This window comes from Leptodactylus fuscus, chromosome 3 (assembly GCF_031893055.1).
Source record: "Leptodactylus fuscus isolate aLepFus1 chromosome 3, aLepFus1.hap2, whole genome shotgun sequence".
Classification (NCBI taxonomy): Eukaryota; Metazoa; Chordata; class Amphibia; order Anura; family Leptodactylidae; genus Leptodactylus; species Leptodactylus fuscus.
The window spans coordinates 247,264,803-247,292,473 of record NC_134267.1 but is presented as its reverse complement, the minus strand read 5'-3'; the positions used below and the strand labels follow the sequence as shown (position 1 = coordinate 247,292,473).

The 27,671-nt window shown below is 47.2% G+C and overlaps 1 protein-coding gene across 2 annotated transcripts in view; it reads right to left on the bottom strand.

Moving 5' to 3' along the window:
• Positions 1-4,058: 4,058 nt before the first annotated feature.
• The window catches only part of LOC142198397 (uncharacterized), a 112,808-nt gene continuing 89,195 nt past the window's right edge, over positions 4,059-27,671 (bottom strand). Inside the window, exons 3-5 of one of the 2 annotated variants that reach the window (XM_075269425.1) lie at positions 12,969-13,063; positions 7,349-7,652; positions 4,059-6,702 (exon numbers count right to left, since the gene is read on the bottom strand). In XM_075269425.1, the coding sequence (XP_075125526.1) occupies positions 5,030-6,702; positions 7,349-7,652; positions 12,969-13,063 (2,072 nt within the window). In that variant the 3' untranslated portion in view covers positions 4,059-5,029. The remainder of the gene's footprint in view (positions 6,703-7,348; positions 7,653-12,968; positions 13,064-27,671) is intronic. The other variant, XM_075269424.1, reaches the window with a different exon arrangement.

The following is a 27,671-nucleotide window of genomic DNA, read 5'->3' as shown; positions in this document are numbered from 1 at the left end:
GTGGGATGCCCGTAACCTGCTTTTGTTTCGACATGAATGTTTATCGGAAGAAGAGTGTGTAAGCTTATTTTTGAGCAAGCTATACTTTCTGTATAAGTTGGAATGCAAACGATCAGGATCGGATGCGGAGGGAGTCTGGAAGACGAAGAAGTGGAAAGACTGGATCTGAGTAAAATTGTCTTAACCAGATGTTATTCCATGTTTTGTCTTTGATTTCTGTACATGACTGTTGTGTAGTTTTATTGTTACCGTTGCCCTTGGTAGGGTATTTTTGTTATCTGTATATCTGTATTTTTTGAAGTCTATGTAAATAAACTTTTTGTAAAAAAAAAAAAAATCAATACCTTGGAGGTTCAGGCTGGCATACATCTTCCCTCCACTTCCCATGGTTTCGAAGGTATTGGCCAAGATCAGACAAGACCAGGTATGGGTGATTGCCATCATACCGTTCTGGCCAAAAAGGGCATGATTTCCCCTCCTCATACAGATGAGTCGAGGGAATTACTGGAGGCTTCCACTTCTTCACAACCTGGTAACCCGAAACAAGTGGCTATGCCAGGACCTGAAGAGGTCAACCTGACAGCCTGGAGGTTGACCGCACCCTATACGGACATGGGGGATTGTCACAGGCCATGCGGACAACACTGGCCTGCTCAAGGGCAGATTCTATGAATAGAAGCTACATGAGGATTGGCAGAATTTACCAGCAATGGTGCACGGAGAATCAACGTGCAATACCAGTTATTGAGTCGGTATTGGAGTTTTGGTAAAGCGGGCTGGAGAAAGCCCTCACCCCGGTGACATTAAAAGTGCATGTAGCTGCCCTTTCAGCCGTATTAGGGATAAGATTGTCTCAAGATCTGTTGGTAAGTTAATCCTTAAATAGGGGCCGGTGGCTCCGACCCGCCATCCAAGTTACAATCCCCAATGGGATTTAGCTACGGTACTGCAGGGGCTTTGTGGGCCCCCCTTTGAACCACTACAATACATAGGACTAATGTTCCTCTTCTGCAAAGTGGAATTCCTCTTAGCCGTCACATCAGCTAAGCGTACTGGAGAACTGCAGGCTTTAGCAGCCTCTGAGCCGTATTTACTATTCTTTCCAGACAGGGTACAATTAAGATATCTCCTGGGATTTATTCCAAAAAGTCCCGTCGACCCAGAAAATACAAGGGGTGTAGAGCCTTGAAGGCAACATTGGCGAGATGGATCAAGGAGGCCATCTCTCAAGCATTCAGTACTCAGGGCCTACTTCCGCCTGAGTTTTTAAGGGCACATTCTACTTGTGCAGTTGCCACAACATGTGGGGAGAGATATTCCATCTCCCTGGACCAGATTTGTGCGGCAGCAACCTGGAGTTCTCACTTAACTTTTGTGAGACATGATAGGTTGGACGATTTTAGCGCGGAGGCGGCTGCCTTCGGTCGCTCAGTATTGACATCAGTTTGTCAGGAAGTCCCACCCTAGGGGGGGTTTCTTGCTACCTCCCCATCTGTTGTGCTGCTGTGTTGGACGTATGGGGAATGGAGGATTATGTAGATAATCTGTTTTCCCATAGTCCAAACAGCAGCACAAAGCTCCCTCCCTGTATGTTTGGCTTGTTAATTTTCTGAAGGGTTTTGGAAATCTCTACTTTAGAACTAACACGAGGAGGGGGAGGTCTGGTGACCTCTTATAGGGGAGGTTCTTTGATTGAGTAAAAGTTCCATCTGTCCTGATTGCACGCAGGGGCAGGAATACCCCATCTGTTGTGCTGCTGTTTGGACTATGGGAAAACAGATTATCTACATAATCCTCCAGAATATTCTCTGTAATACATAGATGATACCATTAATCCAATCTCTGTGCGCCTTGAACTCTTGCACAAAGATTTCAACTTGGGGTAAAACCCCAACTTGTAGGTTGGTGAGGCGACAGAGGGTGAGTGGCCGCCTCCCCCTCCGTGACCTCCCATACCCACGCTGTGAAGATTCAAAACTTCTCACTATCACCTTTTTGCTCTTTTGTGGATACAACAGTTTAAAAGACAATAACAGACAAACAATAATACAAAACATAACCATGACATCATCTGCTTAGATTTTGTACCAAATCACTTCTTTGGATATAATACATAGACTGTGGACTCTGGTGCTGGCACAAAGCCAAGTTTCGTCTTCTCTGCGCTTCCTCCAGCATCTGGCAGTCTAAGAGATAAAACGACCTTGAAGCTCTTGGCAGTCAATTAAAATGCTTTGATTGCTCTCTACAGAAATAAAATAGGAATAAAACTCAAACAGCAGTTAATATACTGACACAAAAATTACATATTAACATTTTCGTGCAATCTTTGAATATTTTCATGGCAAACCACAATCTAATTATCCCAGATGTTCAAAACCTCAAACTATACTTGACGTTGCTTTAAAGGGAATTTACCAGACTTTTCCAATTTTTCTTTATTAGATTCCAACCAAAGTTTTGAATGTATAATCCTCTAAACATCATAATAATGGTATACAGTGAGGTCTTTTATAGCTGAACTGGGCATATACACTTGGACACTCAGAAAAGGGGGGCTACCGGGGGTTTGACCTCTTCCGGGGTTGAGAGTTTGTACTAGGAACTGGAAGTAGCTATCACCGGATATAGGGGCGTGATCTGAGATCTGAGGGGCGGTGGGAGGTGTTGGTCTGGGTGTACTAACATGGCCGCCAGAGGAAACAGCCATGACCTCACTTCCGCCATCCCTGGGCGTTGGTCCGGAAGATGAGACAACAGGGGATGGGCGGGGAGCTCCACAGGCTACACCGACATCTTGCCAATCAGGATTCTGCTGTCCACAGACGTCACAGGTCCACCCATCTCCACCACTCTCGGCGCCATTTTAGGGCAGTGGCGCACAAGCAATTATACTCGGCATATTCTTTTTATCATCAAGTTTCAGATAACCAAACAGAGGTTCAGCGTTTTCATGTCCTCCCTCGCCTGTCAGACCTGCATATCCCTCACGCTATAGAGTCCTTGCGACCCTGCAATGAGCAAACCTTTATCTCCTAACATTCCACCTCATTCACCTGTTTCTTCCCCTCTCTCACTTTTAACCAAATCCACAGCCGTCTGTGCCTCTGTAGACAAAGTATGCTTGCATATGAACAGCCGTACCACGATCTCTGTTCTTTAGCGCCACGCGACCAGAACAGCAAATACCTAAAACAACAAATTCGTTCTCAGACCCAGCCTATCGCCAGGGAGAACCACAAGTTCGTTCTCAGACCCAGCCTATCGCCAGGGAGAACCACAAGTTCGTTCTCAGACCCAGCCTATCGCCAGGGAGAACCACAAATTCGTTCTCAGACCCAGCCTATCGCCAGGGAGAACCACAAATTCGTTCTCAGACCCAGCCTATCGCCAGGAAGAACCACAAGTTCATTCTCAGACCCAGCCTATCGCCAGGAAGAACCACAAGTTCATTCTCAGACCCAGCCTATCGCCAGGGAGAACCACAAATTCGAAATAACAATGATGGTACGGCACCAAATACAATAGTCTAAAAATAATCTAAACAGACGGCTGTTAGCTACCTCCCCTCACACTATAGTCAAACAGGCACAAGCCCAATCTCAATCCACACCTCTATCTGACCGATTGAGCCACACAGGACAGAAATATATCAGTGCTGCGGTTCTAAGCTATCAGAGGAAACTCCAGGCATGTCTGTCCCTTTAAGACCTTGAGCACCCGACCCGGCTCACCACCACACTTACTAAACCGCCACCTCTCGAGATTCACAGGCAAGTGAACACATATAAAATATGAGTAAACTCACCGTGATCGTTTGAGGTTTTGGACACCCTCCTCGGGAAATGGCGGAGTTCGGTGTGGCGGCCTATGCGGGTCAGCGAGCCCCCCCTGGTTTCCTCATGATAGCCCCACGTTGGTCGCAATTTGTCAGGGTCGAATTCGACAGCACGGGTCAATCAGTCAGATCCAAATTAGTATTAGCATGTGTGCACCGCGCTAAGAATGACACAGACACTCAGTTCCGTTTTCAATCCCAGCTCATGCTATATCACCGCCTCCATAGCACTGAACTAACTTTATTTCACGTCACACATAGTTATACAGGAAAGGAAAAGAAAGGGTTAATGCATAATATAACATGAAATTCTTCACATGATTGGCTCTTGATCGTGACGTATAACAGGTTGTAGTCTTGGTTACAATCTAAGGAATTTAGCAAAACATAAGAATCGTCGCCATCTTATAATACATTCTTTATTCCAAAGCTGATAGTCTTTAGTTTTAAAGGAAAATTAGTATTTCAACATAAATCCAGTAGCAATGCATCAGCAATTGTGACTTCAGATCTGACAGTGTTAGTTTTACCAGTCAGTCAGGTCAGTAGTGCTGGACTTGAGCAGACACCGCCTGACAGTATGGAGCACAATTAGCATATTGGGTGTTGAGACGATCAGAAATGATATGACCACTCCTACTGCAGCACTTGGGCCAATTCAGTTTCTTCCTCATCTGACTTCGAGTGGCCTGGTACTCCCACTGCTCATGGCTTCGTATTGTGACATTATCCCAAGGCCCTTCGGGGTTGTATATGAGGACCCAGGCCGAGCCTCTCCTTCAGGGTGGTCTTTTCTTCCTTGATAAAGAGCTGGTGGCTTCTTTCCCGTAGAGTCTGGCTAGTTGTAATAAAGAGCTAGCGGGGGGACTTCCTCCTTGGATGGATGTCTCTCTGTGGTTAGTCAGTTGGGTTGGGTGCAATCACTTGCTTCCACTTCTCTACAACTTAGTGGTTGTTTCACTGGAGGAAGCCATGCAAGTGGGAGTGGAGCATAAACAGAGAGAAGTATAATGGAAAGATCTGCGCGGCTTCCAGATTGGCTGCAACGTTTAGGCTACAAATACTAAAAGGAAATGCAAAATACTATGGGAAAAAATGCCAGCGTCTTATAAAAACATGAGCTGTGTCACCGAGACCAAGAGGCAGTGCCGGGTATTTTCCACCTACAGAACATCAAAATGGCTATTCCCTTTACTGTATTCCGTCACAGGTAACAAGATTATTCTCCCCTGTGTGACTTCTCTCATGTCTAGTAAGATTTGATTTAGCTATAAAACATTTCCCACATTCTGAACATGAATACGGCTTCACTCCTGTGTGACTTCTCTCGTGTTTCATAAGATCCGATTTACATGAAAAGAATTTCCCACATTCTGAACATGAATATGGCTTCTCCCCTGTGTGACGTCTCTGATGTATAACAAGATGTCCTTTCGTAGTAAAACATTTCCCACATTCTGAACATGAATATGGCTTCTCTCCTGTGTGAAGTCTCTCATGTATAACAAGACTTCCTTTTGTAGTAAAACATTTCCCACATTCTGAACATGAATATGGGTTCTCTCCGGTGTGAAGTTTCTCATGTATAACAAGATTTCCTTTCATAGTAAAACATTTCCCACATTCTGAACATGAATATGGCTTCTCTCCTGTGTGAAGTCTCTCATGTATAACAAGACTTCCTTTTGTAGTAAAACATTTCCCACATTCTGAACATGAATATGGGTTCTCTCCGGTGTGAAGTTTCTCATGTATAACAAGATTTCCTTTCGTAGTAAAACATTTCCCACATTCTGAACATGAATATGGCTTCACTCCTGTGTGAAGTCTCTCATGTTCAACAAGATTTCCTTTCATAGTAAAACATTTCCCACATTCTGAACATGAATATGGCTTCTCCCCTGTGTGAAGTCTCTCATGTATAACAAGACTTCCTTTCGTAGTAAAACATTTCCCACATTCTGAACATGAATATGGCTTCTCTCCTGTGTGAAATCTCTCATGCCTAACAAGACCTTCTTTCATAGTAAAACATTTCCCACATTCTGAACAGGAATATGGCTTCTCTCCTGTGTGAAATCTCTCATGCCTAACAAGACCTTCTTTCATAGTAAAACATTTCCCACATTCTGAACAGGAATATGGCTTCTCTCCTGTGTGAATTCTCTTATGTGTAACAAGCTGTGATATATTTGTAAAACTTTTCCCACATTCTGAACATGAATATGGCTTCTCTCCTGTGTGAATTCTCTCGTGTATAACAAGATTTCCTTTCTTAGTAAAACTTTTCCCACATTCTGAACATGAATATGGCTTCTCTCCTGTGTGAATTCTCTCATGTATAACAAGATTTCCTTTCGTAGTAAAACATTTCCCACATTCTGAACATGAATATGGCTTCTCTCCTGTGTGAATTCTCTCATGTATAACAAGTCTTCTTTTCGTAGTAAAACATTTCCCACATTCTGAACATGACTTCTTTGCTGTGTGACTTCTTTCATGGTTAACAAGACTTGATGTTTTTGTAAAACATTTTCCACATTCTGAGCATGAATATGGCTTCTCTACTGTGTGACTTCTTCTGTGTGTTACAAGACTTGCACTATTAATAAATGCTCTTCCACATTCCTCACACTGAAACCTTTTCCCTCCTTTCTTCTCAGTACTTGTGGTCACAATCTGTGGTTGGTCAGAAGGTTCCTCATGATTCGGGGGATCATATGATGGATCTGTACTGTGACGTCCTGGATGTACATGAGGGGTAATGAGGTTTTCTCCTGAGGAGCGCTCCATCATATCTTCATCTTCTCCTTTATCACTTACTGATAACAGGACGTTTTCCTCAGAGATCGCACTGGGATTTTCTGTAGGAGTAAAAATAGATTTTATGATTCTTACTGATTTTAGCACAAATTTAATTTGCATGTTCTATGATTTGCATAGGGTGTGAATCAGGCAATAAGATATCATGTATACATCACTACATCACTGTCACTCGGTAAGGAGACTGTTGTATTGATGCCTGGACGTCCGCTGCCTCCGGGGAGAAACACCAGATTCCAGATAACAGGGTTGTGCATCAATACAAATGGCAATAAGTAAAAGGAAACTAAAGTATTGGTACAAAAAAAAAAAAAAAAAAAATTCCTTGGCCTCCCCGGCTGCTCAGACGCTGTAGGTCGGTGCAAGTCCTTTTACTCAGTCATGCGGAGTAGAGTACAGTACAGCTTCTGCTGTATCCTCAGTGACAGACGCACGGAGATCATTCCGGCTGGACATAGAATATCCTCTGCTTCTCAGAGAGAAAGTCCAGAATAAGCAGCAGCATTATTACCAGTAACAGGTGGACGCCCTGTAAGACGCCAAACATTAGATGATCTCCTCACCCCTCGGGGCTGCTCCCCTGCTTATCAGGTATGAGGAACGAGGAGAGTTACTGGACTGGAGCTCTAAGGGGGAACCGACCTGAAGAAACCTGGGACTTCTCCTTCTCCATTCATGACCCCGTACCTGTGGTAACACCTCCTGGAATCTCCTCCTCCACTTCCCTCTTACACAGGTGATGGCCCCTCATCCTCTCTTCTTCAGCCTCCGCTTTAATATCAGTCACATCTTCTCCCTGATTTCTGGCAATGGCTCCATCTGTAGGAAACACACAGTGATGGGATAGATTGCCATGTGATGAGGAGATGATGGGAGTCGTAGTATCTAGAGGAGAAAGTCTCCGCTCCTTACACTGCTGATCAGTCCAGGAATCCGTCTCCTCTTCTGCTTCTTCTTTAATCTCAGCCTTAATATCCATCAGATCATCAGCCTAAACAGGGAAGAAAAAATGTAATATCTTTGGTCCAGTCACTTTATGGTCTGAATATAGCGCCCCCTACCTGCTGACTGTCTGGTACATGTATGAGTACAGGAGCGGCGAGCTCCACCCCCTATATAGATGTACCCCAGGACTCAGCAGCGCCATCTACCTGCTGACTGTCTGGTACATGTATGAGTGCAGGAGCGGTGAGCTCCACCCCCTATATAGATGTACCCCAGGACTCAGCACCGCCATCTACCTCCTGACTGTCTGGTACATGTATGAGTGCAGGAGCTCCCCCCTATATAGATGTGCCCCAGGACTCAGCAGCGCCATCTACCTGCTGACTGTCTGGTACATGTATGAGTGCAGGAGGGGCGAGCTCCACCCCCTATATAGATGTACCCCAGGACTCCGCAGCGCCATCTACCTGCTGACTGTCTGGTACATGTATGAGTGCAGGAGCGGCGAGCTCCACCCCCTATATAGATGTACCCCAGGACTCAGCAGCGCCATCTACCTGCTGACTGTCTGATACATGTATGAGTACAGGAGGGGCGAGCTCCACACCCTATATAGATGTACCCCAGGACTCAGCAGCGCCATCTACCTGCTGACTGTCTGGTACATGTATGAGTGCAGGAGCGGCGAGCTCCACCCCCTATATAGATGTACCCCAGGACTCAGCAGCGCCATCTACCTGCTGACTGTCTGGTACATGTATTAGTGCAGGAGCGGCGAGCTCCACCCCCTATATAGATGTGCCCCAGGACTCAGCAGCGCCATCTACCTGCTGACTGTCTGGTACATGTATGAGTACAGGAGCGGTGAGCTCCACCCCCTATATAGATGTACCCCAGGACTCAGCAGCGCCATCTACCTGCTGACTGTCTGGTACATGTATGAGTGCAGGAGCGGCGAGCTCCACCCCCTATATAGATGTGCCCCAGGACTCAGCAGCGCCATCTACCTGCTGACTGTCTGCTACATGTATGAGTGCAGGAGCTCCACCCCCTATATAGATGTACCCCAGGACTCAGCAGCGCCATCTACCTGCTGACTGTCTGGTACATGTATGAGCACAGGAGCAGTGAGCTCCACCCCCTATATAGATGTACCCCAGGACTCAGCAGCGCCATCTACCTGCTGACTGTCTGGTACATGTATGAGTGCAGGAGCTCCACCCCCTATATAGATGTACCCCAGGACTCAGCAGCGCCATCTACCTGCTGACTGTCTGGTACATGTATGAGTGCAGGAGCGGCGAGCTCCACCCCCTATATAGATGTACCCCAGGACTCAGCAGCGCCCCCTACCTGCTGACTGTCTGGTACATGTATGAGTGCAGGAGCTCCATCCCCTATATAGATGTACCCCAGGACTCAGCAGCGCCATCTACCTGCTGACTGTCTGGTACATGTATGAGTACAGGAGCGGCGAGCTCCACCCCCTATATAGATGTACCCCAGGACTCAGCAGCGCCATCTACCTGCTGACTGTCTGGTACATGTATGAGTGCAGGAGCTCCACCCCCTATATAGATGTATCCCAGGACTCAGCAGCGCCATCTACCTGCTGACTGTCTGGTACATGTATGAGTGCAGGAGCTCCACCCCCTATATAGATGTGCCCCAGGACTCAGCAGCGCCATCTACCTGCTGACTGTCTGGTACATGTATGAGTACAGGAGCTCCACCCCCTATATAGATGTACCCCAGGACTCAGCAGCGCCATCTACCTGCTGACTGTCTGGTACATGTATGAGTGCAGGAGCTCCACCCCCTATATAGATGTGCCCCAGGACTCAGCAGCGCCATCTACCTGCTGACTGTCTGGTACATGTATGAGTGCAGGAGCTCCACCCCCTATATAGATGTGCCCCAGGACTCAGCAGCGCCATCTACCTGCTGACTGTCTGGTACATGTATGAGTGCAGGAGCGGTGAGCTCCACCCCCTATATAGATGTACCCCAGGACTCAGCAGCGCCATCTACCTGCTGACTGTCTGGTACATGTATGAGTGCAGGAGCTCCACCCCCTATATAGATGTGCCCCAGGACTCAGCAGCGCCATCTACCTGCTGACTGTCTGGTACATGTATGAGTACAGGAGCTCCACCCCCTATATAGATGTACCCCAGGACTCAGCACCGCCATCTACCTGCTGACTGTCTGGTACATGTATGAGTGCAGGAGCTCCACCCCCTATATAGATGTACCCCAGGACTCAGCAGCGCCCCCTACCTGCTGACTGTCTGGTACATGTATGAGTACAGGAGCGGCGAGCTCCACCCCCTATATAGATGTGCCCCAGGACTCAGCAGCGCCATCTACCTGCTGACTGTCTGGTACATGTATGAGTGCAGGAGCTCCACCCCCTATATAGATGTGCCCCAGGACTCAGCAGCGCCATCTACCTGCTGACTGTCTGGTACATGTATGAGTGCAGGAGCGGTGAGCTCCACCCCCTATATAGATGTGCCCCAGGACTCAGCAGCGCCATCTACCTGCTGACTGTCTGGTACATGTATGAGTGCAGGAGCTCCACCCCCTATATAGATGTACCCCAGGACTCAGCAGCGCCATCTACCTGCTGACTGTCTGGTACATGTATGAGTGCAGGAGCGGCGAGCTCCACCCCCTATATAGATGTACCCCAGGACTCAGCAGCGCCATCTACCTGCTGACTGTCTGGTACATGTATGAGTGCAGGAGCTCCACCCCCTATATAGATGTAAAAAAAAATTTAAAATCAAGGAATTTCTCAATTGTTCGTCAGATTATGTAGTTTACATGATCAGTTGTAAAATATGCAACATAAACTACATAGGCAGTACTATTCGTTCGGTTAAACACAGAATTTCAGAACACATTCAGAATATTAATAGTAGGAATTTGTCTAAAAGCACTGGGGTTTCCAGACACTTTTTAAATGTACATAAAGGTGACATCTCCTCTCTGTCATTCAAGGCTATAGATAGAGTACCGTGTATGATTCGAGGAGGAGATCGCACCCATAAACTCAGAATAAAAGAGGCAGCCTGGATCATGAAACTCAAAACGAGATCTCCCCTAGGTATGAATCTCAGAAATGATTTAGCTTATATTTATTAATTTTTCATACTCGCCTTAATTTTCTTTATTCATTATTCTTTTTTGTATTCAATTCACTTTTTATTTTATTTTATTTTTTTCTTTTTCTTTCTTTCTTGTCTTCATTCCTTCCTTTTATGTTTTTTTTGTTTACTTTACTTATGGTGCACTTCTTTTTACTTTACACAGGATGTTATATATTACATCCTTGTTAACACATGAGATTTGTTGTGATCTCTAAGGGAACCATGGAGCATGCGCACATCCAAACGTACACCACAATCAGCCATCTTTGTTAAGGGAATTGTGGAAACTTTATACATCTTTACTTCAGTGTATTATGGTGTGCGTTCTGGATAGGTTCACTCTACCTTTTCCGTATTATAATGGTACGTACATGTTTGTAATTAATGATATTATCATTCTTCAGTGATCTATATTGTATTTTAGTTTATTTTTTATGTTTGTTTGTGTTGCTGTTTTCAATCTATGGACATGCATTACCTATACATGACCATGTGCATTTTAATTGGGAGGTTACTTCTTCCATCCACACCGGTCTGTAATTTAACATTCCCTGCATGCCCATATATTGAACAACCTTTCAATTCACATTAGGCTACGACTAAGACACATCTTGTGTCGAAACGCGTCAGTCAGTGTCTACTAACTTCTGTTAGTTATTCAATGTAGCTCACTGTATAGCATATTCTGTTTCTCAGAGGTTGCTTAAGAGACACTTGTGGATTTTTTAACTTAAAGTTTCTTATTAAAAGTTATTTTTTATGAAAAAGGACGTTTATGCTGGAGTTTTATATTTTTGAAAAGTTTCCTATATAGATGTACCCCAGGACTCCGCAGCGCCATCTACCTGCTGACTGTCTGGTACATGTATGAGTGCAGGAGCTCCACCCCCTATATAGATGTACCCCAGGACTCCGCAGCGCCATCTACCTGCTGACTGTCTGGTACATGTATGAGTGCAGGAGCTCCACCCCCTATATAGATGTACCCCAGGACTCCGCAGCGCCATCTACCTGCTGACTGTCTAGTACATGTATGAGTACAGGAGCTCCACCCCCTATATAGATGTACCCCAGGACTCAGCAGCGCCATCTACCTGCTGACTGTCTGGTACATGTATGAGTGCAGGAGCTCCACCCCCTATATAGATATGCCCCAGGACTCAGCAGCGCCATCTACCTGCTGACTGTCTGGTACATGTATGAGTACAGGAGCGGCGAGCTCCACCCCCTATATAGATGTGCCCCAGGACTCAGCAGCGCCATCTACCTGCTGACTGTCTGGTACATGTATGAGTACAGGAGCTCCACCCCCTATATAGATGTACCCCAGGACTCAGCAGCGCCATCTACCTGCTGACTGTCTGGTACATGTATGAGTACAGGAGCTCCACCCCCTATATAGATGTACCCCAGGACTCAGCAGCACCATCTACCTGCTGTCTGTCTGGTACATGTATGAGTACAGGAGAGGCAAGCTCCACCCCCTATATAGATGTACCCCAGGTTCAGCAGCGCCATCTACCTGCTGACTGTCTGGTACATGTATGAGTACAGGAGCGGCGAGCTCCACCCCCTATAAAGATGTACCCCAGGACTCAGCAGCGCCATCTACCTGCTGACTGTCTGGTACATGTATGAGTACAGGAGCGGCGAGCTCCACCCCCTATATAGATGTGCCCCAGGACTCAGCAGCGCCATCTACCTGCTGACTGTCTGGTACATGTATGAGTACAGGAGCTCCACCCCCTATATAGATGTACCCCAGGACTCAGCAGCGCCATCTACCTGCTGACTGTCTGGTACATGTATGAGTGCAGGAGCTCCACCCCCTATATAGATGTACCCCAGGACTCAGCAGCGCCATCTACCTGCTGACTGTCTGGTACATGTATGAGTGCAGGAGCTCCACCCCTTATATAGATGTACCCCAGGACTCAGCAGCGCCATCTACCTGCTGACTGTCTGGTACATGTATGAGTGCAGGAGCTCCACCCCCTATATAGATGTACCCCAGGACTCAGCAGCGCCATCTACCTGCTGACTGTCTGGTACATGTATGAGTACAGGAGCTCCACCCCCTATATTGATGTACCCCAGGACTCAGCAGCGCCATCTACCTGCTGACTGTCTGGTACATGTATGAGTACAGGAGCGGCGAGCTCCACCCCCTATATAGATGTACCCCAGGACTCAGCAGCGCCCCCTACCTGCTGACTGTCTGGGACATTCTCCTCCGGGCAGTCCTGGGAATACAGAGGACTCAGGGGACATCTCTCGGGGGGATTTCTCCTACTGGATCCATCTGTGGAGACACAAACACACAGTGACGGAATACATGAGCTGCTGGCGATCTGTCTATACATCAGACACTTCTAGGGTGACTTATGGGGTGACCCTAAATAACTTTCTGCTACACCCCAAGGTAATCCAGTCCACCCCACATTGACCCCACCCCCAGGCCTGGAGCTGATGGTCACCAATAGACTCGGCTTTCGCTCCGTCCTCGGGAGAATCCATTCTCAGCAGGGGAAGACACTGACATAAGATGAAGATCTCATCAATCATCAGGGGCAGCAATAAGGGGGATCCCCGACCTCCCTGTTAGCCGCTACAAGAGACTTACCCCAAGACCCTGAAATATAAAGATAGAGGGTATAAAGGCCCTGCAGCCCCAGGATGGAGGGATCTGGCCCTATCAGTATATACTTTATATATCTGTGCACGACACGTGTGTTGGGATCCTCAGTATGTTTCTTCTCACTAATGGCACTATAAGATTTCCATACAGACACGTGCAGCCTTCAGTGACTCTGCAGCTAGTCAGGGCTCGGAGATGCTGAACCTACCAGCAGCGGAGGAGGGAGATGTAAAGTCTGTTTCCTGCCCCCCATGTGCCTGCTATTAATTACTGCTTACCCATTAGCTTCCTGAGCTCTGTATATGGCTTCGCTTGCTGTATACTTGAGTACTGACTTTGGCTCATGTACTGGATATTCGCTTCCTTCCCGATCTGACTGTGACCTCTCGGACTGACCCCGGCGTATATATTATATATACTGGTCACTATTATACACCCCCTTATATATTATATATACTGGTCACTATTATACACCCCCCTTATATATTATATATACTGGTCACTATCATACACCCCCCTTATATATTATATATACTGGTCACTATTATACACCCCCCCTTATATATTATATATACAGGTCACTATTATACACACCCCCCCCCCCTTATATATTATATATACTGGTCACTATTATACACCCCCCCCCTTATATATTATATATACTGGTCACTATTATACACCCCCCTTATATCTTATATATACTGGTCACTATTATACACCCCCCCTTATATATTATATATACTGGTCACTATTATACACCCCCCCTTATATATTATATATACTGGTCACTATTATACACCCCCCTTATATATTATATATACTAGTCACTATTATACACCCCCTTATATATTATATATACTGGTCACTATTATACACCCCCCTTATATATTATATATACTGGTCACTATTATACACCCCCCTTATATATTATATATACTGATCACTATTATACCCCCCCCCCTTATATATTATATATACTGGTCACTATTATACACCCCCCTTATATATTATATATACTGGTCACTATTATACACCCCCTTATATATTATATATACTGGTCACTATTATACACCCCCCCTTATATATTATATATACTGGTCACTATTATACACCCCCTTATATATTATATATACTGGTCACTATTATACACCCCCCTTATATATTATATATACTGGTCACTATTATACACCCCCCTTATATATTATATATACTGGTCACTATTATACACCCCCCTTATATATTATATATACTGGTCACTATTATACACCCCCCTTATATATTATATATACTGGTCACTATTATACACCACCCTTATATATTATATATACTGGTCACTATTATACACCCCCCTTATATATTATATATACTGGTCACTATTATACACCCCCCCCTTATATATTATATATACTGGTCACTATTATACACCACCCTTATATATTATATATACTGGTCACTATTATACACCCCCCTTATATATTATATATACTGGTCACTATTATACACCCCCCCCTTATATATTATATATACTGGTCACTATTATACACCCCCCCTTATATATTATATATACTGGTCACTATTATACCCCCCTCCCCTTATATATTATATATACTGGTCACTATTATACACCCCCTTATATATTATATATACTGGTCACTATTATACACCCCCCCTTATATATTATATATACTGGTCACTATTATACACCCCTTCTTATATATTATATTATATATACTGGTCACTATTATACACCCCCCCTTATATATTATATATACTGGTCACTATTATACACCCCCTTATATATTATATATACTGGTCACTATTATACACCCCGACCTTATATATTATATATACTGGTCACTATTATACACCCCTTCTTATATATTATATATACTGGTCACTATTATACACCCCTTCTTATATATTATAGATGAAGATGAAATCACTAACTATCAGTAGTTGGAACATACAAGGGCTGAACGCCTCAGCCTATAGATCTAACCCAAAAGATCCAGACTTCATAGACAGACTAAAAAACATAGACATTCAAATCCTCCTAGAGACATGGACCCGGGCAGATGACGAGTCCCTAACACCCATGGGCTACAAGGAACTCTCAGTGCCCGCCCAGAAAAATAAGACCACCAAACATGGCCGCCACTCAGGAGGCATACTAATATGGTACAAGGAGGAGCTCAAAGAACACGTAAAAGCTACCAAACGTGGAACTAATCACATATGGATAAAAATAAGCAGCTCCATCCTCAGCGGCCAGCAGGACATCTATCTCTGTGCAGTATATATGCCCCCACCAGGGTCCCCCTACCACCACCCCGACACTTACGAGGTCCTACAAAGGGAAGCCGTCCACTTCCAACCCAAAGGCAGAGTACTAATATGCGGAGACCTGAATGCAAGGACAGGCACAGAGATAGACTACCTGCCTCCTGACGACAACCCACATACGCACGGTAGTGAGATCCACCAACCAGAACCCACACAGACAAGAAGAAACAGCCAAGACAGAATTGTCAACAAGAGTGGGAGACAACTGCTGAACATGTGCCGAAGGCTAGGACTGTACATAATAAACGGACGTACCACAGGCGATCCCAGAGGACGCTTCACACTAAACTCTCAAGTGGGCAACAGTGTGGTGGACTATGCCATTACAGACGCAGACCTGTCAGACATTGAAGACTTCACAATCGCACCTGACTCCCATCTATCAGACCACAACCAGATCCTACTATACATGAGAACCAGGAACAAAACACCCGCACATGAGCCCCAACAGTCCGGCCTCTACAACCTACCAAGACATTTCACATGGGCCAACCACCAGGCCATAGAATATATCAACGCAACCAACCGACCCGAAATCAAGACACTGCTCACAAACTTCCATACAAACAACTATCAGCCAGACCAACAGGGAGTCACCAGAGCTGTGAAGGATCTCAAGTACATCCTACAGACCACAGCAGAACTAGCAGGCCTGAAACGAACCAAACCAATAAGACAAACCAACAAACAGTCCCACAAATGGTTCGACAGCGACTGCAGAGCACTACGCCATACCCTAAGAACAGCCTCCAACCAAAAACACAGGGACCCCAACAACAAGGAGGTGAGGGAAGCCTACAGCAATCTATGCAAGCAATACAAGGGCACCCTCAGAGAGAAGAAACAGAGATACCTCTCCCACAAAATACAGCAACTAGAGGACTCCCTCCAGGACAGCTCATTCTGGGAGACCTGGCACCACATGGGCACAAAGCCCAAGAAAAACTCTCTCCACATCCAAAATGGCAATATCTGGCTCAACTACTTCAGAGGTCTCTACAAAAACATCCCAGAAGAAGAACTAACTCCAGAACAGCAACAGATAATCACCAAACTGAGGGACATGGAGAAAGTCATCAAAGACTTCCAGAACCCTCTGGACTCACCAATCACCATAAAAGATATACAGGAAAGAATTGCCGTGCTGAAAGGCAAAAAGGCCAGTGGCCCTGACGGCATCCTACCAGAGATGATCAAATACAGCCCTCCAGCAATACACGCGGCACTGGCAAAGCTATTCACCCTCGTGCTCAATGCTGGACACTTCCCCGAAGACTGGAACAAAGGGCTCATAACCCCCATCTACAAGAATGGGGACCAATATGACCCCAACAACTACAGAGGGATCTGCGTCAGCAGCACATAGCTGGGGAAACTGTTCAACAGCATCATCAATAACAGAATCCTCACCTTCCTCACACAACACGGGGTCCTCAGCAAGAGCCAAGCAGGGTTCATGCCAAACCACCGCACCACAGACCATATCTACACCCTGCACAGCCTCATCAAGACACACGTCCACAACACCAGAAGAGGCAAGATATTCGCCTGCTTCGTGGACTTTAAGAAGGCGTTCGACTCAGTATGGTACCCAGGCCTACTCCTAAAACTCCTAGAGAGTGGAATAGGAGGAAGAACATACAACGTTATCAAGAGCTCCTACACCGGAAACCAGTGCAGTGTGAAGATGAATGGGAAAAGGACCGCATACTTCCAACAGGCCCGAGGGGTCAGACAAGGCTGTAGCCTGAGCCCAACGCTCTTCAACATCTATATCAATGAACTGGCTACAGCCCTGGAGGCCTCACCAACCCCAGGCCTCACCCTGAACAATCGAGAGGTGAAGTTCCTGCTGTATGCCGATGACCTCCTACTCCTGGCCCCCACCGAGAAAGACCTCCAAGAAAGCCTGTCAGTGCTGGAAAAATTCAGCACCACATGGGCCCTACCCATCAACCAGAAGAAGACCAAAATCATGGTATTTCAGAAGAAGGGCCACAATAAAGCCTCCACCACCCCACAATTCACACTGAACGGCTCCACACTGGAGAAAACCAACAGCTACACCTACCTGGGGCTGGAGCTCAGCCAATCAGGAAGCTTCAAAGCAGCAATAGAAACCCTGAAAGCAAAAGCCTGCAGAACCTTCTACGCCATCAGAAGACAACTGTACCACCTCAAACCACCGGTGAGGGTCTGGCTGAAGATATTTGACGCAGTCATCACCCCGATCCTTCTCTATGGCAGTGAAGTTTGGGGCCCAGCCACCTACCCAGACCAGTCAAAGTGGGATTCCAGCCCAACAGAGAACTTCCACCTGGAGTTCTGCAAATACCTGCTCCATGTCCATCGCAACACCACCAACATAGCCTGCAGGGCAGAGCTAGGCAGACTTCCCCTATGGCTCACCATACAGAAGAGGGCGCTAGCTTTCCAGGCACACATCCAGGTGAGCAATCCCGACTCCTACCACCACCAAGCATGGCTAAGCCACCTGAGCAAACCAGACATTCACCAACCAAACAGCAACCAACCACCAAACCAAAAACACCAACAGATGATAACCAAGGCCGAAATAAAGGCGACCACAGAGGCAAACAGAGAGCGGTACATTGAAGAATGGAGAAATGAAATAAATAACTCCAAGAAACTCACCAATGTGTACCAATCCCTACAAAGGGACTACACCATGGCCACCTACCTGGAGAGAATACGCCACCCCAAGCACAGACAGACCCTGAGCCGGTACAGACTGAGCGCCCACAACCTAGAGATAGAGACGGGGCGATACAGGCAGACGTACAAGCCACGGGAGAAGAGACTGTGCCAGCACTGTGACCAGGGGGTCCTAGAAGACGAGACCCACTTCCTGCTACACTGCACCAAATACTCAGCTGTGAGGGCCGTCTACTACCAAAGACTCTCTGCCCACATCCCAGACTTCATATCTGCAGACGAGAAGAGGAAACTCTACATCCTACTGGGAGAAGAAGAGGCCACTGTGGAGATCGCTGCCCAATACGTGTCCAGCTGTCACCAAACCAGAGGAAGATGAGACTCCATGGACTGTTATATTTATCCCAAAACACCCGCCCCACCCACCCCCACCTCCCCATATAGCAGCCACCAACGAAGAGGAAGACGAGACTCCACGGACTGTTATACCCCAAACCAACCGCCCTGCCCCCCCCCCCACCTCCAACCCCCCCCCCCCCCCCATATAGCAGTCACCAACGAAGAGGAAGATGAGACTCCATGGACTGTTATAACCCAAACCCCCCCCCCATACCCACCACCCACCCAACCCAACTCCCCCCCCACACACACACACACACACTTTACTAGCTTTGGCAATGCCAAATACCTATTCGGACGTGCCAATAAAGCATTTTTTGATTTGATTTTGATTTGATTTATATATACTGGTCACTATTATACACCCCCTTATATATTATATATACTGGTCACTATTATACCCCCCCCTTATATATTATATATACTGGTCACTATTATACACCCCCTTATATATTATATATACTGGTCACTATTATACCCCCCCCTTATATATTATATATACTGGTCACTATTATACCCCCCCCCCTTATATATTATATATACTGGTCACTATTATACACCCCCCCCCATATATATATATATATATATATATATATATATATATATATATATACTGGTCACTATTATACACCCCCTTATATATTATATATACTGGTCACTATTATACACCCCGACCTTATATATTATATATACTGGTCACTATTATACACCCCCCCCTTATATATTATATATACTGGTCACTATTATACACCCCGCCCTTATATATTATATATACTGGACACTATTATACACCCCCCCTTATATATTATATATACTGGTCACTATTATACACCCCGCCCTTATATATTATATATACTGGACACTATTATACACCCCCCCTTATATATTATATATACTGGTCACTATTATACACCCCCCTTATATATTATATATACTGGTCACTATTATACACCCCCCTTATATAGGACAGCTCATTACAAGGTTTACACACTGAAGATGAAATCACTAACTATCAGTAGTTGGAACATACAAGGGCTGAACGCCTCAGCCTTTGGATCTAACCCAAAAGATCCAGACTTCATAGACAGACTAAAAAACATAGACATCCAAATCCTCCTAGAGACATGGACCCGGGCAGATGACGAGTCCCTAACACCCATGGGCTACAAGGAATTCTCCGTGCCCGCCCAGAAAAATAAGACCACCAAACATGGCCGCCACTCAGGAGGCATACTAATATGGTACAAGGAGGAGCTCAAAGAACACGTAAAAGCTACCAAACGTGGAACTAATCACATATGGATAAAAATAAGCAGCTCCATCCTCAGCGGCCAGCAGGACATCTATCTCTGTGCAGTATATATGCCCCCACCAGGGTCCCCCTACCACCACCCCGACACTTACGAGGTCCTACAAAGGGAAGCCGTCCACTTCCAACCCAAAGGCAGAGTACTAATATGCGGAGACCTGAATGCAAGGACAGGCACAGAGATAGACTACCTGCCTCCTGACGACAACCCACATACGCACGGTAGTGAGATCCACCACCCAGAACCCACACAGACAAGAAGAAACAGCCAAGACAGAATTGTCAACAAGAGTGGGAGACAACTGCTGAACATGTGCCGAAGGCTAGGACTGTACATAATAAACGGACGTACCACAGGCGATCCCAGAGGACGCTTCACACTAAACTCTCAAGTGGGCAACAGCGTGGTGGACTATGCCATTACAGACGCAGACCTGTCAGACATTGAAGACTTCACAATCGCACCTGACTCCCATCTATCAGACCACAACCAGATCCTACTATACATGAGAACCAGGAACAAAACACCCACACATGAGCCCCAACAGTCCGGCCTCTACAACCTACCAAGACATTTCACATGGGCCAACCACCAGGCCATAGAATATACCAACGCAACCAACCGACCCGAAATCAAGACACTGCTCACAAACTTCCATACAAACACCTATCAGCCAGACCAACAGGGAGTCACCAGAGCTGTGAAGGATCTCAAGTACATCCTACAGACCACAGCAGAACTAGCAGGCCTGAAACGAACCAAACCAATAAGACAAACCAACAAACAGTCCCACAAATGGTTCGACAGCGACTGCAGAGCACTACGCCATACCCTAAGAACAGCCTCCAACCAAAAGCACAGGGACCCCAACAACAAGGAGGTGAGGGAAGCCTACAACAATCTATGCAAGCAATACAAGGGCACCCTCAGAGAGAAGAAACAGAGATACCTCTCCCACAAAATACAGCAACTAGAGGACTCCCTCCAGGACAGCTCATTCTGGGAGACCTGGCACCACATGGGCACAAAGCCCAAGAAAAACTCTCTCCACATCCAAAATGGCAATATCTGGCTCAACTACTTCAGAGGTCTCTACAAAAACATCCCAGAAGAAGAACTAACTCCAGAACAGCAACAGATAATCACCAAACTGAGGGACATGGAGAAAGTCATCAAAGACTTCCAGAACCCTCTGGACTCGCCAATCACCATAAAAGATATACAGGAATGAATTGCCGTGCTGAAAGGCAAAAAGGCCAGTGGCCCTGACGGCATCCTACCAGAGATGATCAAATACAGCCCTCCAGCAATACACGCGGCACTGGCAAAGCTATTCACCCTCGTGCTCAATGCTGGACACTTCCCCGAAGACTGGAACAAAGGGCTCATAACCCCCATCTACAAGAATTGGGACCAATATGACCCCAACAACTACAGAGGGATCTGCGTCAGCAGCACATAGCTGGGGAAACTGTTCAACAGCATCATCAATAACAGAATCCTCACCTTCCTCACACAACACGGGGTCCTCAGCAAGAGCCAAGCAGGGTTCATGCCAAACCACCGCACCACAGACCATATCTACACCCTGCACAGCCTCATCAAGACACACGTCCACAACACCAGAAGAGGCAAGATATTCGCCTGCTTCGTGGACTTTAAGAAGGCGTTCGACTCAGTATGGCACCCAGGCCTACTCCTAAAACTCCTAGAGAGTGGAATAGGAGGAAGAACGTACGACGTCATCAAGAGCTCCTACACCGGAAACCAGTGCAGTGTGAAGGTGAATGGGAAAAGGACCGCATACTTCCAACAGGCCCGAGGGGTCAGACAAGGCTGTAGCCTGAGCCCAACACTCTTCAACATCTATATCAATGAACTGGCTACAGCCCTGGAGGCCTCACCAACCCCAGGCCTCACCCTGAACAATCGAGAGGTGAAGTTCCTGCTATATGCCGACGACCTCCTACTCCTGGCCCCCACCAAGAAAGACCTCCAAGAAAGCCTGTCAGTGCTGGAAAAATTCAGCACCACATGGGCCCTACCCATCAACCAGAAGAAGACCAAAGTCATGGTATTTCAGAAGAAGGGCCACAATAAAGCCTCCACCCCACAATTCACACTGAACAGCTCCACACTGGAGAAAACCAACAGCTACACCTACCTGGGGCTGGAGCTCAGCCAATCAGGAAGCTTCAAAGCAGCAATAGAAACCCTGAAAGCAAAAGCCTGCAGAACCTTCTACGCCATCAGAAGACAACTGTACCACCTCAAACCACCGGTGAGGGTCTGGCTGAAGATATTTGACGCAGTCATCTCCCCGATCCTTCTCTATGGCAGTGAGGTTTGGGGCCCAGCCACCTACCCAGACCAGTCAAGGTGGGATTCCAGCCCAACAGAGAACTTCCACCTGGAGTTCTGCAAATACCTGCTCCATGTCCATCGCAACACCACCAACATAGCCTGCAGGGCAGAGCTAGGCAGACTCCCCCTATGGCTCACCATACAGAAGAGGGCGCTAGCTTTCCAGGCACACATCCAGGGGAGCAAGCCTGACTCCTACCACCACCAAGCATGGCTAAGCCACCTGAGCAAACCAGACACTCACCAACCAAACAGCAGCCAACCACCAAACCAAAAACACCAACAGATGATAACCAAGGCCGAAATAAAGGCGACCACAGAGGCAAACAGAGAGCGGTACATTGAAGAATGGAGAAACCAAATAAATAACTCCAAGAAACTCACCAATGTGTACCAATCCCTACAAAGGGACTACACCATGGCCACCTACCTGGAGAGAATACGCCACCCCAAGCACAGACAGACCCTGAGCCGATACAGACTGAGCGCCCACAACCTAGAGATAGAGACGGGGCAATACAGGCAGACGTACAAGCCACGGGAGAACAGACTGTGCCAGCACTGTGACCAGGGGGCCCTAGAAGACCAGACCCACTTCCTGCTACACTGCACCAAATACTCAGCTGTGAGGGCCGTCTACTACCAAAGACTCTCTGCCCACATCCCAGACTGGGAGAAGAGGAAACTCTACATCCTACTGGGAGAAGAAGAGGCCACTGTGGAGATCGCTGCCCAATACGTGTCCAGCTGTCACCAACGAAGAGGAAGATGAGACTCCACGGACTGTTATATTTACCCCAATACACCCGCCCCACCCCCACCTCCCCATATAGCAGTCACCAACGAAGAGGAAGATGAGACTCCACGGACTGTTATATTTATCCCAATACACCCGCCCCACCCCACCTCCAACCCCACCCCCCCTCCAACCCCACCCCCACCTCCAACCCCACCCCCCCATATAGCAGTCACCAACGAAGAGGAAGATGAGACTCCATGGACTGTTATAACCCAAACCACCCCCCCATACCCACCACCCACCCAACCAACCCAACTCCCCTTCCCCCCCCACCGCTCACTTTACTAGCTTTGGCAATGCCAAATACCTATTCGGACGTGCCAATAAAGCATTTTTGATTTGATGTACTGGTCACTATACTGTATATACAAGTACTGGTGTAACTGGTTCTTCCACTACAGACACGAGCAGACAAGGGCCCGGTGATGGAGAAATAAGGAGAAATCCCTTCCAGACTGTGACTATAATATATGGAGGAGAAGAGCTGGCATGGGAGGGGTTAGTGAGGTGGATAGATGTGTCTGTATATACTGTATATATCAGCGCCGCTCCTCTAATGAGGCGACCTGAGGCGGCCGCTTCGGGCGGCACACGGGAGGGGGGCGGCGTACGGGCGACTTTTTTTTTTACTTTGAACCAGCGCAGGAGAGCTGCTTCTCTCTGCGCTGGTTCAGATGTCGCCTACGCACGCTGATACGTACTTAGACGTCTAGGTATCAGCGTGGGCGGCGTCACACGAGTATCTCCAGCAGGTAGCGGCCTATTTACCTACCTCTCCAGACCTGCTCACTGCCGCCCCCGCTTCCCCTTATACTATAGGCCGCGGAGGCTGGCAGTGAGTAGGCCCGGGCAGGCCGCGATCCCACTACCGCCATTATTATACCTGGGGGTCTTTTCAGACTCTGAGTATAATAATCGGAGCCCCAGGGGAGGTGAGGGAACATAATAAACAATGTTTCTTACCTCTCCGGGATCCGATGTTACTCCTAGCAGGCTTCGGGCCTATATGGTAATGCCCAGACGTCACGTGGTCTGTTATATTACCATATAGGCCCAAAGCCTGCCCTAGCAGTACCATATAGGCCCGAAGCCTGCTAGCATTAAAGAGGACCTTTCATGGGTTTGGGCACAGGCAGTTCCATATACTGCTGAATTCAGCGCACTGTCGGCTTTCGCGATCTCTGCCCCGGGTGAAGAGCTATTGGTGCCGGTACCGTAACTCTTCACAGTCTGTCAGGAACGTCCTTCTTCCCAGCAGCGCCTATATCGCTGTACTGTGTGAGCGGGGAGGAACGCCCCCTCCCCTCCTGATAGTGCTCTTCTATGGACGAGTACTGTGAGCAGAGGGAGGGGGCTCACACAGCACTATAGGCGCTGCTGGGGAGAAGGACGTTCCTGACAGACTGTGAAGAGTTACGGTACCGGCACCAATAGCTCTTCACCCGGGGCACAGATCGGGAAAGCCGACAGTGCGCTGAATTCAGCAGTATATGGAACTGCCTGTGCCCAAACCCATGAAAGGTTCTCTTTAACATCGGGTCCCGGAGAGGTGAGTATTATTGTTTATTGTTTATTTATATAGCACCATTAATCCCATGGTGCTTTACATTTGGGGGTTACATACAATACACAGAATATACAGGTAGATATAATACTAACAGTGATCGGCTGGCACAGTGGGGTAGAGGGCCCTGCCCGCGAGGGCTTACAATCTATGAGGGAACGGGGTAGAGACAGAAGGAGAGGGGGAGACTGTACAGATGGGGGTGCGGTGATAGTGTTATTGGGGGGTGTAGGCCTTCCTGAATAGGGGAGTCTTCAGGCCCTTCTTGAAGCCTGTGATTGTGGGGGTCAGTCTTATGTGTCGTGGTAAGGAGTTCCAGAGTATGGGGGATGCACGGGAGAAGTTTTGGAGACGGTTGTGTGAGGAGCGGATGAGGGCAGAGCGGAGTAGGAGGTCATTGGAGGATCTGAGGTTACGTGTGGGCAGGTAGCGGGAGATGAGGTCAGAGGTATATGGTGAGTAACACGTTTATTATGTTCCCTCATCTCCCCTGGGGCTCCGATTATTATACTGGGAGGGGGGCTGAAAAGAGCCCTGAGTATAATAATAGTTCATGGGTGTGCAACTGTGGGGCATAATAGAGCCTGAGGGGTCCACTGTGGGATATATATATATACATATATATGGGTTGGGTGCGTGGAGAAGTGAGGAGTCAGAGATGTCTGTGTTTCAAACTTTACAGAGTCAAGTCACAGCTGGAAGAAGTGGTGATGGCGGCCCAAAGGGAAGAGACGGGAAATGTGGGGAGACGTCTCCTGTGAGTATTACTGCATTGTATTTATTGTAATGTAATGTCCCATCCTGTCCCCCCCCCCCCCCCCCCATGGCTGACGATCAAAAGGGGGGGGGGGCGTCTTTCGATCGTCCGCCTCAGGCAGCAGAGAGGCCGGGCTCACCACTGTCTGTACTAACCTGGGGGGGGGGGGAGCGCTCGCTGAACCTCCATCATGTCCTGAGAGCAGCCACTGACCACCGAGCAGGACCTGCAAGAGAGGAAGGACCTGTGATGATGTCACCAGTACCATGTGATATAAATCCTTCTCTCCTGCACTAGTAGATCAGTATATATATATATTACTAGAGGGAGGCCGCGGCTTCGCACGGGTATATTACATGTTATGTTTGTGTAGTGGCCCCATAAGAATTGTCCAGTTTTGCACTGGTGTATTTTGTATGTGGTTTGTGTGTATGTCCATAAGTGTCATGTGATTGTGAATCTCATTTTAGATGTCAGTGAAAAACCTGTGATCAGTTGTTATGGAGACCTGGAGTAAAGCTGTATCTAACCCTTCCCCGTGTAGTACTGTGTTTAGATGCAAGTATCTAATCCTTTTTGGTGTTGTACTGTGTGCAGATGCGCGTATCTAATCCTCCCCCGTGTGGTATTGTGTGAAGAGGCGCATATCTAATCCTCCAGTAAGTGAAACTGTGTGCAGACGTGCGTATCTAATGACTCTGGCGTGTGTTACTGTGTGCAGATGCGTGTATCTAATCCTCCCCCATGTGGAACTGTGTGCTGAGACGCATATCTAATTCTCTGGCATGTGGTACTGTGTGCAGAGGCCTGTATCTAATCCTCCAAAGTGTGGTACTGTGTTCAGATGCACGTATCTAATCCTCCCCTGTGTGGTATTGTGTGAAGAGGCACGTATCTAATCCTACAGCATGTGGTACTGTGTGTAGACGTGTGTATCTAATCCTACGGCATGTGGTACTGTGTGCAGACCTGCTTATCTAATCCTCTGGCATGTGGTATTGTGTGAAGAGGCACGTATCTAATCCTACAGCGTGTGGAACTGTGTGCAGACCTGCTTATCTAATCCTCTGGCATGTGGTATTGTGTGCAGACACATGTATCCAATCCCCCAGCGTATGGTACTGTGTGCAGACGCGTGTATCTAATCCTCCGGCGTGTGAAACTGTGTGCAGACGCACATATCTAATATTACAGCATGTGGTACAGTGTGCAGACGTGCGTTTCTAATCCTCCGGCGTATGGAACTGTGTGCAGATGTGCATATCCAATCCTTTGGCTTGTGGTACTGTGTGCAGATGCGCATATCTAATCCTTCCCCGTGTGATACTGTGTGTAGTAACGCGTATCTAATCCTCTGGCAGTGGTACTATGTGAAGACATGCGTATCTAATCCTCCAGCATGTTGAACTGTGTGCAGATGTGCGTATCTAATCCTCCCCCGTGGGGTACTTAGAGCAGACACACGTATCTAATCCTTCAGCGTGTGTAACTGTGTGCAGATGTGCATATCTAATCCTCCAGCATGTTGAACTGTGTGCAGATGTGCGTATCTAATCCTCCCCCGTGGGGTACTTAGAGCAGACACACGTATCTAATCCTTCAGCGTGTGTAACTGTGTGCAGACGCGCACATCTAACCCTCGGCCGTGTGGTACTGTGTGTAGATGCACGTATCTAATCCTCCCCTGTGTGGTATTGTGTGAAGAGGCGCGTATCTAATCCTACGGCATGTGGAACTGTGTAGACATGGGTATCTCATGCTACGGCATGTGGTACTGTGTGCAGACACATGTATCTAATCCTACGGCATGTGGTACTGTGTGTAGACGCGCGTATCTAATCCTACGGCATGTGGTATTGTGTGAAGAGGCACGTATCTAATCCTACGGCATGTGGTACTGTGTGTAGTCGCGTGTATCTAATCCTCCCCCGTGTGGTACTGTGTGCAGACGCGCGTATCTAATCCTTCCCCGTGTGATACTGTGTGCTGAGACGTGTATCTAATTCTCTGTCTTATGGTACTGTGTGCAGAGGCATGTATCTAATCCTCCAAAGTGTGAT